The sequence below is a fragment of the Pygocentrus nattereri genome, chromosome 16, assembly GCF_015220715.1.
Source record: "Pygocentrus nattereri isolate fPygNat1 chromosome 16, fPygNat1.pri, whole genome shotgun sequence".
In the NCBI taxonomy this organism is placed as follows: Eukaryota; Metazoa; Chordata; class Actinopteri; order Characiformes; family Serrasalmidae; genus Pygocentrus; species Pygocentrus nattereri.
In genome coordinates, this window is record NC_051226.1 from 18,970,617 (window position 1) to 18,984,499 (window position 13,883).

The window sequence follows — 13,883 nt, forward strand, 5'->3', positions numbered from 1 at the left end:
GAAATCTCATATGTTAAACCTAAAAGGTCCAAATTAAGCCTAAAGTTAACATTAAACATTTACTTACAGAAACATACACTTACGTTTTAGCCTGTAAGATCTCAGTTCGGTCACACTATTTGAATGGTTTCCTATAGATGATCTACAGATACTTTGATTAATAACAACATGTCTGATGATAGCTGATTATCATTATTATATAGATTATTGTGTTCAGAGTCAGGTATAGGAGCAGGTGTAGGTTTTGCCTTGAGGTTAGGGTTAGGTTTAATATCATGATAGAATAGAATCTTTCACACTTCAAGTTCAGTTGCATTTAAGATATTTAGTTGAATGGTACTTAAAGATATATTGATTATCTACAAAGAATCTACTGTGGACCATCCAAATAAAGTGTTACCCTCAGTTCTGACCATGAATTCATGACTTTTCCCAAGTCATTTTAAAGGGGAGCATAAATGAATTTTTAACATGTGCTAAACCATTTTTTATAAACCGAGCTGTTATGTTTAAATTAATTCCTACATAAAAGGGTGGAAGGTTTGGACTTTTGCTTGTGAGAACTACATTTTATCATTTTTGAATATAAATCACACAAGTAAAAGCTGAATTTGGCTCATTAGCCTTCTGTTATGTTTTCAGCGAATTACAAGTTCATGGCTTTAGCCTACTAATAACAATTCAGTTGTTCAAATTGAACTTCTGATATTCAAAAAGAAGTGAAATGAAATCTAAAACATGTTTCAATTATACCTAACGCTCTCCTGCACTTTTATCTTATGCTTCACGCTCTCCTACTCTATAAACCTGAATAAACGTTTGTGGTGCAGTACTTGTTGACATTTATTAACGGTAAAACTGGTGTTTAGAACTAACGTGGGAAATTTTGGACAAATAATGTTTTCATTCTCAAATGACAAATGTTGGTCACTGAGGTAATGACAATGTTAAGGTAATAATAGTGTAAGTAATCATGGGTGTGGCTCATTGAATGCAGGCCCACCCAGTTACAGCGAGATTACTGTGACCCACTCCGGTCTCTATTCATAAAAAACGAACAGCCCAACTCCTCACATTATAAAAGAAATACAAAGTTATTTTTCATCTACCTAGCTAATTTTGGTTATATTGGCAGAGTGAAATAAACATCTTTGTTATATGTTATAAAAACACATGTGGACATCAGTACCATAAAGAGAAAATGCCTAGTACAATACTAAATATGTGAGAACAGTTCACTACCATTAGTACTAGTACTGATTACTATATTGATAATATCCCAGGTGGCAGTCAGTGACAGTAGTAGAGGAGGCTGCAGAGGCAGCACCACAGATTCACTAACCAGGTGGGTTTAGCCCTCTGAGATTTGCTGTATCATGACCAGCAACACATCTCACTGTTGAACCACTGCAGTCTAGTGATAGGCTCGCCATTAATGAGTCTGTTAGAGCTGTAAAAGCTCTGTTCACACAAATTAGCTACAGCTCTTTCAGATGCTGCTTAGGGAACTGGTGCTGTTGGCTTTAATTCTTAAGGGTATATTGACCTCAGTTCTCAACACATTGTAACTTTGAAAGTCTTTCATTTTATTCAACATACTTGAAACCAAAGCAATGCTTCATTTAACTCTTTTTCCAAAAGTATCCACAAAATAAACTAATACTGCCAAAACAAACCCACAAAGTTTTTCTTTTTTTCACAGTATGTGTATAAATAAATCTGTTGAGATGAATTAGGGGTATCCTACACTGAAAAGAAATGCTAACTTAATTAGAATACATACATCGGTTCTACATAAATAAACTATTATAATAACCCAATTTATTTATTCACTTCACCTATTTTTGGCAAGAATTGAGTTGATGTCATATTTTATTCACGTGGAATCGATTTACACATGTGAAGTATTTTTAAGTGTATATGTAAATTCAAACATTTAACATAACAACATTTAAAGCATAAAAGGCAGTCATTTTTAGATAGTTACTTGATTTTACAATAATAAATATATTTGTACAGTTAAAAAAATACAGTGCAGTCTGTGAGTAATTGGACAGTGACACAACACTTCAGGAACTGTAAATAACTGGATAACTGGCTGCTCATTGGTTTGCTGTACAGCTCTGTGCTACTGTATTGTGAGACCCAAGACAGCAAGAACGCAGTGAGTTTACCGCTACTAAATAACCTGGCAGTCCAAGGTAGATCCCAGCGAATGAGTGAAGAACATAATCCAGGACAGTGGTCACATTTTGAATCCGGTGTGATGGCGTACAGAGCCTCTGTTCAACTACATCTGACAAACACAGTGCATTGAGTAAATATACAAAATGATTATATAGCAAAATAAATAGCATAAATAAATAATTTTCAGTGTTTCAAGGATGACAGTCAAGCGATCTTCTCTTTAAGAGAAGAATAAATAAATAGAAAAGACAATGATGAATACATTTTGATGCAGCTACATTCAGGGATTTTCTTCATTTCTTGTACATTTTTCATACAGATGGAGTTGTCTTTTTGTTCTGCAGATGGAAGATATCTAAGCTCTTCAAAGCAAAGTTCATTATATCCTTCATGCGAGTATTTGGCATCCATGTAATGTGACAGAAGCCATCAGATTCCTCAGTAGTGACGAGTTCCCTTGGCCAAAAGTTCCCTCTGCATTTCCACCAAACCAATCGTTTCTCCTTTTACAATAAAACATTGCAAGTGATCATTAATAACAAATGCAGGACAAACCAAACTTTATTTTCATACTTATGAATAATGACATTATTTCATTCAAATATATCCAGCAAAGAATTTTCATAGCTCAAATAATTTCATTGCTTTATTCAAAGCCACAGAACTCACCTTGCTTTCTCAGGACTACTGTACAGTCTCTGTCTCAAGCTTTGTCTTCTCCTCACTCTCCACGTCATCATCACCTTTTTTGTGACACCTGCAAAGGAACATTACACTGTTGTTTTTTTTCATCTGTTTTGCGAAACAAAAGCAAACTATGCACTGTACTATTCTATACTAACTATACCAAGTGTGATTGTACACAGAAAAAGGACCGAACCTGAAGGTCAACATAATGCCAATAAAGGTGAGACACATCAAAGACAGGATCACTGCTATTACAGCCAAAGCCGCAGTCTGGTTGTAGTATTGCCCATGAACAACAGGCAATGTAAACATGTGACACCTCTCGCCAGCGTATCCCGGCTCACATCTGCAAGAAGAACCCATTTAATGTTAAAATATATTCAAGCAGAGGCACAATAACAGGGAGCAAAAAGATCATGTTTTATTAAAATAATGTTGTATTAATGTTTTCCTGGATGAATGAAAGACACTTTTCAGTATAACTTTAACTAGTAATATAACTGTGTGGGACTTACATGCAAGAGGTATGATTTAATGCCTCCAGGTATTGACACACCCCATGAATGCAGTAATCTCTGTACATTTTCCTCAAACAGGGGTTCTTCTTCCCTTTTCTTCTCCTTCTGTTTTGTGTAAGGGGCATTGCAGATGAGTCTTTAGGTTTGGTGGAAAATGCCACTGTAGACAAGAAAAAAGCCTATGATAGGTCATAATAGGCCTAATTCTAATAATCAATTACAATATGAATACTACCTCAACTTCGGCAGTATACACCACGGTGCTAATGTGCTGTCTTATTTCTTATACACTTCTTATACACTTTATTGTAAAAATGAAAATCATAAATCTTAGTGGTGTCAGACAGTGACTCAGGTGGCCATTCAGAGGAAACATGCTCTTCATGTGGCTTACAGTATCTTCATAATCAGAGGTGAGCAGTAATTTACATTTACTCAGGTACAGTTACAGTGCCTCATTTCCTGAGTCTATTCAAATGACAATACCTTTACTTAAGCTAAAGTACAGGGAGGAAATGAACCTCTTTTACTCAGTCCCATTTGAGTCATTCACACACACACGCACGCACGCACGCACGCACGCACGCACGCACGCACGCACGCACGCACGCACGCACGCACGCACACACACACACACACACACAGTCTAAACCACTTATGAGTTACAAAAATACCATTTTGTGTTAAATGTCATTACGGTATATTGGTATCAGTGGTTGGTCCCACGCTCACTTCTGAGGTTTATCATTTAATTTTAAGTCAAATGAGCGAATCAAAAACAGAAGAATAGTGTCTATCAAATGTCAGTTCTGCAACAGTTCTTTGAGTTTGTGCACCAATAGTTTTATTTTTTTTACCTGCCACTCTTACATTACTACTTGTTATTTGAAAGATGATTTTACTTCAATCATTATTTGATAGAAGCAACAATACTTTTGCATCAGTATGTATTCAAGCTATTCTACCCACCTCCGCTCACAGTCTATATATGGGCTTTCCAACATATTGCTACTGTCAGAAGAAAAACCTTGTATCTCAAAAATGATAACATTACGGGAGAAGTAAAAAAAACTACTTCACTTTTAATGTGAGTCAGTGGAACCAGACGTTTTTCCAAGTCATTTTCGGTCATTTCTTTTGGTCCCATTCATCATAAAATTTACATACAATGTAAAGAGTAACATATTTTCAAATTATGTCTAAAAATTGAAAAACATCAAAAAAATGGAGACACAAGGTTTTCTCCTGACAACGGCGATATGGATATGGATATTAACAACGAAATACGGTGCACAGTTAAAGGGGGAATTCCACAGATTTCTCAAGATGTCTGCTGAATTTTATGGTTAAGATGTAAACAAAGTCATCGAAAGTGGTTTGTAGAGAAACTTGCATCAGACTTTTTAAAAAGTCGTGCTGATAAGAATGTGATCATGTCTGTAAAAGCTGCCTCACAGACAGCCATTTCCTGAAATCTTTTTCTGAAACATTGTTTTATGATAGCTGTAGTCCTATGTTTATACACTGCTGGTGGAGGGATGCATGAAGGTTGTTGTAAGGCATACTCAATGAAATGTTATTGTTTCAGACCACAGACCATCATCGACATTACAAATAAAATTTCAGAGCACATCTAAGTTCATAGGTGGTTTTGAAGAGTAAATAAAATGCCTTGTTCCTCATCAACACCACTATATAGAAATCTGAGTCGGCACGTTTCTCTACAATGGACCATTTCACAGCAAAACACATTGTGGCGTTATTTAAATCCTGGCCATTTAATTGCACAGAAATGTTGAAAGTTCTTCTTTAAGTGAACTGTGGCTTCTGTACCTCGGGGGTAGACATCCTGATAGTCCCCAGAAAGCTCCTCTTCGTTGCTGTCGTAGTTGTCCTCGTCCCTGCGAGCGTCTGTGCTGGGACTCTGACTGTGGGTGTAAGAGGGCTTCCCTGCTGTGGGACTCGTGAGCGCGCGCTCCGCCGTGGACGCGCCGAGAGACGCTCTGAGGAAAACTGTAAAGAGCAAGCGAACAGGTCAGTCTGTTACCAAAGAACACAACACAACAAGATCAAAATTATGCGTTTCATTGATAAAAAATTATTTAAAGCAGCTTTAGCGGTCTTAAAGCGTATTTAGTTGGAAGGCACAGCCAGTTAACTTCAACCACTATAGGCTAACATAACCACCTGCTGAAAACTCAGAGAGACCTGCTGTTGATAAAAACCCACCAAGAGAATAGACGAAGAGAAGCCCGAGTAGAGAAGTATTCATATTCCGAAGAGGTTGTGGAGCTGGTCGTGAGTCCAGTGAGTCCTGGAGCTGGAGGCGTCAGCTTGTTCTCGGCGCTCAGCTCGAGGAGAAATGAGCTGGGAGAGGCGCAGGAGTGTTCTGGCACTGAGCGACGGGGAAGAAGTCGTCGGTGCGCTGCCCCTGCTGTTATATAGGCCCGGTGGAAAGTGCAAACTTCCTTCGCAATTCAAGGCCACACCTAATCAATCACTGCGCTTAAAAAATAAATAAACAACCCGCAGGCATTCCTGAGTCCACACTCGGGACGTTCAGATCAGGACTCAGGTGTCGTACGCCTTTACCTGCTGCTTCTGGGCGACCTTATGACACATTTTCATTTTCCTAAGCACGATTTAAGCTTTAAACACCTAACACTCAAATGTTAATTTCCATAACGTGCAAGTTGTACTTTGATATCGAGCGCCACCTTGTGTATGATCTCACGTTACTGCACTGCCTGACTCAGCAACGCCAGCGAACCAGATCCCCAAATTACATCAGTTCTCATCTGCCTCACACACACAAACTGACGAGAAAGACTTCATTTAATACTACAAGCCCCAAGATTAAACCATAGCAGATCAAACTTAAAGGGCCCATTCCATGGAAAAACTACATTTCCCTCGGCTTTCCTTAAAATAAAGTAGTCTGATGTAGTATGTAAACATTTTCAAAGCTTTAAAACGTACCATTTACTCACCGGTTCACTCTAAAACAAGAGTGTTTCAGCCCAAACTGCTTTCTGAACCAGACGCAATACAAAGCAGCCAATCAGAACATAGGGTCATTTACATATTCTTAAAGACACAGTAACAAAACAAAAAAAAAAAACACACAACCTGTTGAATTCTATGGTATAAAGTTGGGAAAAGGTCAAGTAAAAATAAACAATGACTTTCTATTACATAAAGGGGTAACGTGCCCTTTTTGGAGAAAAAGGAAAATGTAGGATATGGGCCCTTTAAATTGGGCTGTAGCTTCAAGTTTTATACACACAACTATATTCAAACAGATATAATTTAGTGACAAAATTGGCACTCAGCAGAACAAGGATGAAGGGGCTTAAAAAGCACATTGAATACAATGGCTTGTCTGTACAAAGAATGATCAGAACTGTCTAGCCTATGGTCTGTTCAGTTCCTTATAAGTGCTAAAAGCTGGACGGTAAAACAAGTGAGAAAAACATAGCTGCCATTGAATGTTGTTATTGAAAGTAAGTCCAACGGCAAAAAAAAAAAAAAAAAAAAAAAGGTTCCTCAAACAAATCAAACGTCACCACACACTTAAAACCCATATGACCAAATTGAAGCTCTTATTTTGGACATATTATGAGAAGAGCGCAATTCTTTGGAAAAGAGCATTATGCGTAGGAGTCCAAGGTAAAAGAGGAAGAGGACAACCAGCAACCAGGAACTGAAAACAAACTGAACCTCACTTAAATACACAAAGATTCTTACTTGGCTCGGTTAAATACGTCATACAAAAGACATTTATGATGTAACCACAAATCATTTTATTTACCATGTGTTACAGAAAACAGGTCATACACCATGTGAAGTGAAGAAAGGATTTTAACAATTCAAAAATTAAAATCTCAGCATTTTTTGTATCAAATTTGCCAATTTTTTCCCAATTTATATAAAAAAAATCATAACCTTCTACACATTGTAAAAAAATCCATAATCAACGCAAATGTTACAGAATTTGAAAGTGTCTTTCAGTCCCTGTACTGGACATTACATGTATTTACAAGCATATATTTTGTTCATGAGGCTAAAAAAAACAGGAGCCCATAGTTACAGTTTTGACAATTTACAATACAAAAAACCAAACACTGAGAATGGAGGGGCAGGACGTGTTCAGGTTCTTTCTTCACTCCTCACATGGAACAAACTCATTGACCCTCCACACAAACAGTGTCCCTCCTAGCATTCCACAGAAAATGTCTCTTCAGCCTCAGCTACGTCATGGCTACATGCCCCACCCTGCACCCATGCTCATGCTGCCGTTCATGCCCATGGAGCCTCGACTGCCGCCATAGTAACTGTTGTTTTGATTACCTGATAAGAGAGAATAGCACATGTTGGGGCTGACATGGAGCAACAGTATTTAAGTGTCGGCACTAAACTGCAGTGAGTATGACTAGGTTATAAAGTATGTACTAAAATGAATTACAATTATTTTACAACATACAAACACTATATTTAACAGTTTAGAAATATATAGCGTCTTGGGGAGTAATAATTTAATAAATATTCAATTACATCATGGATTCACATTTTAACACCATTTGACTGTTTGGGTTCAATTCAGTTATTTTTTAAAATACATTTAAAATAAGTTTACCTCAGTAACCTCAGTTTACCACAGTAATGAAACATTTTATAATTTTTTTGTCCAAATTTACTGGAGAACAATAATTATAACAACATTCAAAAATCAATGCAATTCAATCACCACCTTCATATGCATGGTCCATCTCTAATAGTCAGGGTTCAGAGCTCATGGAACTACACAAGTTGATGTGCTTTATGGAAAGTGACTGCCACTCAGATTATGCTTACCATAATCATTGTATCCTCCCATGCTGGACTGGTTATTATACCCTCCAGTGTAGCCACCTCCCATCTGCTGACCACTATGCCCATAAGAGGACTGATTACCTGTAAACAATGGAGAACAAAAATTCATATGGACCGTGTTTAAAGTGTTATGACACCTCACAAGCTATAACCATTCTAGGCTGATGGACATGTCTTAAAGCAGACAGCAAGGCCACCACCAGTCACTTCACAAAATAATAGTTGTTACTATCAGGGGAATATAGCTGATTGTGCCAGATAGTGTTTTGTTGAGAAACGGATCATTTCTATTTTCATCGGCAACAAATTATTCTCCCACCAGAGTGTTAATATACCAGACCCACTCCACTCACTCACTCACCCATTCCTCCAACCATGTGACCTCCGTAGCTTCCATTACTGCCCCCTGCTGTTGAGTTTAGGAACAGCTCAACATAGCGATGCTCTGAAAACATAAAGGAAACCAATAAACCAAAGTGAAAACAGTAAGATGAAATTACAAGATCAATCCTAACAGCAGCACTCACGCATATTAGCCTTGTCCTTGGACATGGCAGCTACAGCATCCTCATGCGTGGCAAACTCCACATCAGCCTCTCCAGTCACCCGTCCATCTGGACCCACCTCAATGTGAACACGCACCGGGTTTAGAGGCGAGAAGAACTGCATGAGGAAAGCAAAATTTCCTTACAAATATTTGTGGAACACTAATGGAAAACAATGCCTGAAGTCAGCTGTGCACACATGCTTCTCTATATAAGTTACATGCTTACACTGTAGATGTCATTCTCTGTAGCGCGGTAGGGAAGTCCTCTCATGTGTACACAGTGGCCAGTTGTGCTCTGAAAGTTGGAACCACCATCACGATAGGGCCCATCTGACATACCTAAGTTTAATAAGCAAGATTGAAGGATAGAAAACAAATCACATTTACAAGAGTCAGTCATCAGCTAAAACCAGGTCATGTGAAACAGAACATAAGTCTCACATTTTAAACGCACACAACTCTGTAAAACTTTAATCACAGCAATCCACGATGGTTTAATCCTGTAGGTCAACAAGAGATCTCACCTCCTCCATAGCCTCCACGTCGTGCCCTGTCGAAAGATCCCCCACGGCTCATGCTGTTATAGCCTCGGCCACCTCCGCTAGGTCTGTCATATGGGCCAGGTCTCTGCATTCCCATGCCTTTACGGGCAGGCTCATAATGTGTTCGCACTTCAGCACGGCTGCTCTTGAAGATCTCTATGTACCTACGTACACATGGACAGGTATTAGAGCAGAGCTTCAAGTGTTAATGCAAAGACTCAGCACAGTTTTTTTTTCTTTCAGATCTAGATAGCAATGAACTTTTACAAATACAACTGCACTGTGGATCCTTTAAGCATACAGCTATTTCCAGGTGGCTTGGTGGCCGAAGATTCCAGCATTTAACATTAATTAAATGTCTCTGAATACCACCTTTTGTATTGCTAGTTAGGAACACAAGATCACTATTGGCACAAACCACACCAAGAACCATTCTGCAACTCATTTTTCTGTTAGCCAAACAGAACCCAAAGCTTCTCAGTATGTGTCCAATCAGATGTGCATTTGAAGAAGCACAGGGAAAAATAAATAAATAAATAAAAACCCTTCTTACCCCCACACGAACAGCGCAGCAGTATGAGTGTGTCAGCCCTTGACAACCCATTACTTCTCTTATTTAAATTTTAACTGAAATCCTAACATTTATAAGAAGGTACCATTACAGGCCTAGACTGAACCAGTAAAAATGGAAGAAGAAAAAAAAAATTCATGCATTCATTATTGGCTCAGCAAATAGGCATTTGTTGCATGCGCAACAGTGCTTACATTGACTACAAAGAGTCTCAAAACATTAAAGAACACTAAATAGTAACTCTAAATAGTTAATGAATTAGACACAATAATTATATTGCACAAATAGTGGAAAAATCCTCTGCAGGAGGCGTGTGCATGTCGGAGTGCAGATTAATCAGTTATAGCGCTAACATTACAAGCCAGTCTTCCAGGCACAAATTAAGTCAAGACTAAATTAGACAGCCTGTGGGGATCCTCCACAAAAGGCACTTCTCTTTTGAGCTAGGCTTAATTTGTGTCCAGTAAACAAGGCCTAGGAGTTTAAAAAAGAAGGTTAATTCCACAAGAAAAGCAGCTGAACCCGCCAACCATCCCCACCTGTGCCCTATTCTTTCCTTGTGTTTCTTTAGAGCCTTTTCAGCTATATCCTGTGAAGCAAACTGCACGAAGGCCTCCCCCGTACTCCTCCACATGTAGTCCACCGGCAATGTTATCCCATTTGGCACGATTTCCAACCCTTCAACCCAAGGACAGATAACCCCAGCAGGGGACATATTAAATCACATGCCCAGTCATTCTTTTCATTTTCAAACAAAGCACAGATCACACACATTAGTTCTGAGATTAAGGATCAACATCCAGTCCAAGAGGTGGTGTCCTTCAGTCCACATTAAAAAAAAAAGAACTCATGGACCAACAGATCACATTAAAAAGGGGAACATTTTTGTGCATAATATAATTATTACATTTCTGCATAATTCAAATCATTCAGAGTGGTTTGACGTACAATGCTCTATTCTAGAGAAATTTGCAGAGACAATCTTGTACATTACGATGGTGAAAAGAATGAGACATCTAACGTAAAAGCTAAAAAGGTGCTTATGAAATGGTTTGGAATACTCTGCCTGATCCCTAAAACGTTATTTCACAATAGCAAAGATTCTGGCCTAACACACATTATTAAAACATACACATGGCAGACATTTACATGCAGGATGTGTATGTATACATATACATACTTTGCAAACCTTGGTTTCTACTCCCACTGTAAAAATATGATTCATCAAGTTTTCCCACAGTGCACTACTCTCAATGTCTGAATTATGCAGAAAATATGATCAATCTGTGGAATTTCACTTAAAAAAAAAAAAAAAAAGACCCAATACTCACTACTGCCTCAGTAACTCAAATATAAGCAGTACAGCATAAGCACTGCCATCCAGATTCTTAAAAGGTACTGTAGTGCAAAATGGTGGTTAATATTGCTTATACACACCTGAAAAGAACTGTACGATTTCCTCCTTGCTACATCCAAAAGGCAGGCCTCGCAGCCGCACTAGTCCATCTCCTTCCGTCTCTGGGCAGTTTGGTCCTGTGTGCTTAAGAACCCAGTCCATCTCCACATTGTTTGACTTAAACACTGAAAGAAAATAAATAAATAAACAAACAAACAAACAAACAAACACTTGGCCAGTGCAAGAAAGCAAGAATGAAGCAACACTGTCCAAAGTAGGTTCATTAGTTCTATACCTTCCACATATCTATGCCCCATAGTTTCTCTGTCTTTTTTGAGAGCAATCTTCAGGTCTTCCTCTGACTCAAATTCCACAAAAGCCTCTCCACTTGGTCTGCCTTCTCGGGTGTAAGTAAAGTGAATGCTTGTGCCATTATTAGCAACTTTGCAATCTGAAAAATCAAATGTTGGAAAAACAAGTTAGCAGAATTTTGTAGTTTGAAGCTGAAGAAAAATAAAGCTAGAAACAGCAAGCCCACTTTCTTACCTGAAAAAAATCTGCCCACTTCATCCACAGAGCAGGACCACGGCAAACCCCGGACTCTTGCAACAAATCCCTCGTCTTCAGCCATATTCACACAATAACTGTTATGAAAAGCAACAACACGAGCAGCGATCAGAACTGTGGCCATCCACTCGCCAGTTAAAAGAGTACATCAAGGATTTAAAAAAAAAATAATTGTGTAACTCAGTGATCAAGACATTCACATATAGTCATATACAGAATGGGGTTTGGTGTGAGATGGTTAATTTTAAACAAACTTACATACTCAGATTAATGAACAGTGGTGGTGATGGGAACCAGGAGTTCTGATGTCTACAACACAAAAAGTCATTTTGTTTACTATCCAAAACCACCACGCGTCTTCTCAATTTTGTATGTGATGCTGATGATGGTGAAATAATTAACCTAAAAAATAAGTTTACTCTGGGGACTATTTCGCTTTATAACTCCCTTAAATGTACCATTCCACTACGAATGGATTAAAATGTGTTCATTAAAATTCGTTTTAGACCAAAACATTATTACAAAAGTGTTACAAAACATCATGGAATACTTTCTTTTACAGGCTTCAAGCTCCTCAGAGGTCTGGTTCTGGTTCCTCTCAGCGCCACAATGAACAATTTTGACTCGGCAATTTTATCTAGAACAAATAATTTTATATCACACCCTTCTGAATAATTTTGTTGACATGTTAACCATTTAATTACGCAAAATTTGAAAAATCGGTGGGGTTTCCCTTTAGGTACGCCGAAACGTCCCGCAAATGGGGCCTAGCTGTAGCACCTGGGCAAACAAAGCCGGTTGGGTTAACGGTAAGACGGTTAAATTCGATATTTTCCCTAGTTAAACTAGTGAAATCGCTTGACTATTAAAAAAATTAAATTAAAATCATCAAACACCGCGCTGGCTAGTTTCGTTTATAGAGGTTGTTTGACCTCAAACCGAGCAGTAAAACAAGAACAAAGACAAATGGCGCTAAGTTACTCAATCAACACACACAGGCCTACAAACTCTGAACTCCCATCGTCTCAACCACGTCTCGCGTCAAAACATCAACTGAGGCGCAACCGCAGGCCCGTTCTCGGTCTGTCAAACTGTAGCTACAACAGTTTTATCAGTAAATCGGTTATAATATGAAGATCAATCTGAACAATACCGTTTCGCTCTGACTCGCTACCTCCCCGGCGTGCTCGGCCTCCTCTCTATGAGCGCTGCTCTTCTTCTTCTGTTCCGTCTCTGACAGCATGCCGGGTTGTATGCTGCCGCCTGCTGTGCTGTCCTGCGCACTGGCGGACACCCACCTCAAGCGGGGGATGCTGTCTGTTTTACGGCGGTTGGAAAACAGATTTTTTTTGTGCGTTAGTGTTAGTGTTAGGTTGCCAGGCGGGGCATTGCAGCATAGACAATATGAGTGAACTCGGTTGTAAATTGCGCATCTCACAACGATAAAATATCCGCAAAAACGCCAGCTTGGAGGATGCGGGCATCGATCCCGCTACCTCTCGCATGCTAAGCGAGCGCTCTACCATTTGAGCTAATCCCCCACACAGCCACAAGGTGGTGTACAACACCGCCATAACGAATATGCCACATTTAAACTGACGTGAAACCTATAAAATTCCATGATTATTTTTATCTTCTATTTTCAGTACACAGGTGCATTATTGTTACACATTTCCTATATTAAGAGAAAGCATTTCTACGTCTGGAACCATTTCTAGATCTCTGATCCCACTTCTGCGATGCGTGCTTCACAATAAGAACACCTGTAACCCCCAGAATAACTCTCTGACGTTTAAGACATTTTCTTTTCCTTTGAAAAGGTAAAATTTTGGAGGATGCGGGCATCGATCCCGCTACCTCTCGCATGCTAAGCGAGCGCTCTACCATTTGAGCTAATCCCCCGACCCGCACTACGGTTTCAACACAGCGTTCATGAGGACAACACCGCGAGACTTCCAGCGCAGACAGCTGGAGATCAACTCCGTAAAGGGCTACC

At 39.0% G+C, this 13,883-nt stretch overlaps 2 protein-coding genes and 2 non-coding genes across 6 annotated transcripts; all 4 read right to left on the minus strand.

The window, feature by feature from the left end:
• Positions 1–1,565: 1,565 nt before the first annotated feature.
• Positions 1,566–6,003, minus strand: hbegfb (heparin-binding EGF-like growth factor b). Its single transcript, XM_017698530.2, has 6 exons — positions 5,622–6,003; positions 5,226–5,405; positions 3,390–3,552; positions 3,068–3,220; positions 2,857–2,944; positions 1,566–2,690 (listed from the first exon to the last, which is right to left on the minus strand). Exons 1-5 carry the CDS (start codon positions 5,662–5,664, stop codon positions 2,872–2,874), a joined length of 612 nt encoding a protein of 203 aa, XP_017554019.1. The 5' UTR covers positions 5,665–6,003; the 3' UTR covers positions 1,566–2,690; positions 2,857–2,871.
• A 1,168-nt stretch (positions 6,004–7,171) lies between these two features.
• hnrnph1l (heterogeneous nuclear ribonucleoprotein H1, like) lies at positions 7,172–13,186 on the minus strand. 3 transcript variants are annotated; one of them, XM_017698695.2, is made up of 12 exons: positions 13,041–13,186; positions 12,150–12,196; positions 11,867–11,964; positions 11,616–11,771; positions 11,362–11,505; positions 10,464–10,602; positions 9,336–9,517; positions 9,038–9,150; positions 8,792–8,927; positions 8,626–8,709; positions 8,247–8,345; positions 7,172–7,742 (listed from the first exon to the last, which is right to left on the minus strand). In XM_017698695.2, the coding sequence occupies exons 3-12, from the start codon at positions 11,949–11,951 to the stop codon at positions 7,654–7,656; spliced, it is 1,227 nt and encodes a 408-aa protein (XP_017554184.1). In that variant the 5' UTR covers positions 11,952–11,964; positions 12,150–12,196; positions 13,041–13,186; the 3' UTR covers positions 7,172–7,653. The 3 variants fall into 3 exon arrangements, with proteins under 3 accessions (XP_017554184.1, XP_017554183.1, XP_017554185.1); XM_017698694.2 differs by having other exon boundaries at positions 12,146–12,196; XM_017698696.2 differs by lacking the exon at positions 12,150–12,196.
• A 169-nt stretch (positions 13,187–13,355) lies between these two features.
• Positions 13,356–13,428, minus strand: trnaa-agc. Its single transcript has one exon. It is a non-coding gene; the product is annotated as a tRNA-Ala (tRNA).
• Positions 13,429–13,716: 288 nt separating this feature from the next.
• On the minus strand, positions 13,717–13,789 carry trnaa-agc. The gene has a single exon. It is a non-coding gene; the product is annotated as a tRNA-Ala (tRNA).
• Positions 13,790–13,883: the final 94 nt, after the last annotated feature.

Coding starts and splice junctions, on each gene's coding strand:
- hnrnph1l (XM_017698696.2), bottom strand. CDS start 11,951: ATGGCTGAAGACGAGGGATTTGTTGCAAGAGTCCGGGGTTTGCCGTGG. Junction 10,603..11,361: donor AATCGTACAGTTCTTTTCAG/GTGTGTATAAGC, acceptor CTTGGGTTGAAG/GGTTGGAAATCGTGCCAAAT. Junction 8,928..9,037: donor CAGAGAATGACATCTACAGT/GTAAGCATGTAA, acceptor TTCCTCATGCAG/TTCTTCTCGCCTCTAAACCC.
- hbegfb (XM_017698530.2), bottom strand. CDS start 5,664: ATGAATACTTCTCTACTCGGGCTTCTCTTCGTCTATTCTCTTG. Junction 3,221..3,389: donor TTAAATCATACCTCTTGCAT/GTAAGTCCCACA, acceptor TTCTTCTTGCAG/ATGTGAGCCGGGATACGCTG. Junction 2,945..3,067: donor GGCATTATGTTGACCTTCAG/GTTCGGTCCTTT, acceptor GTTCCTTTGCAG/GTGTCACAAAAAAGGTGATG.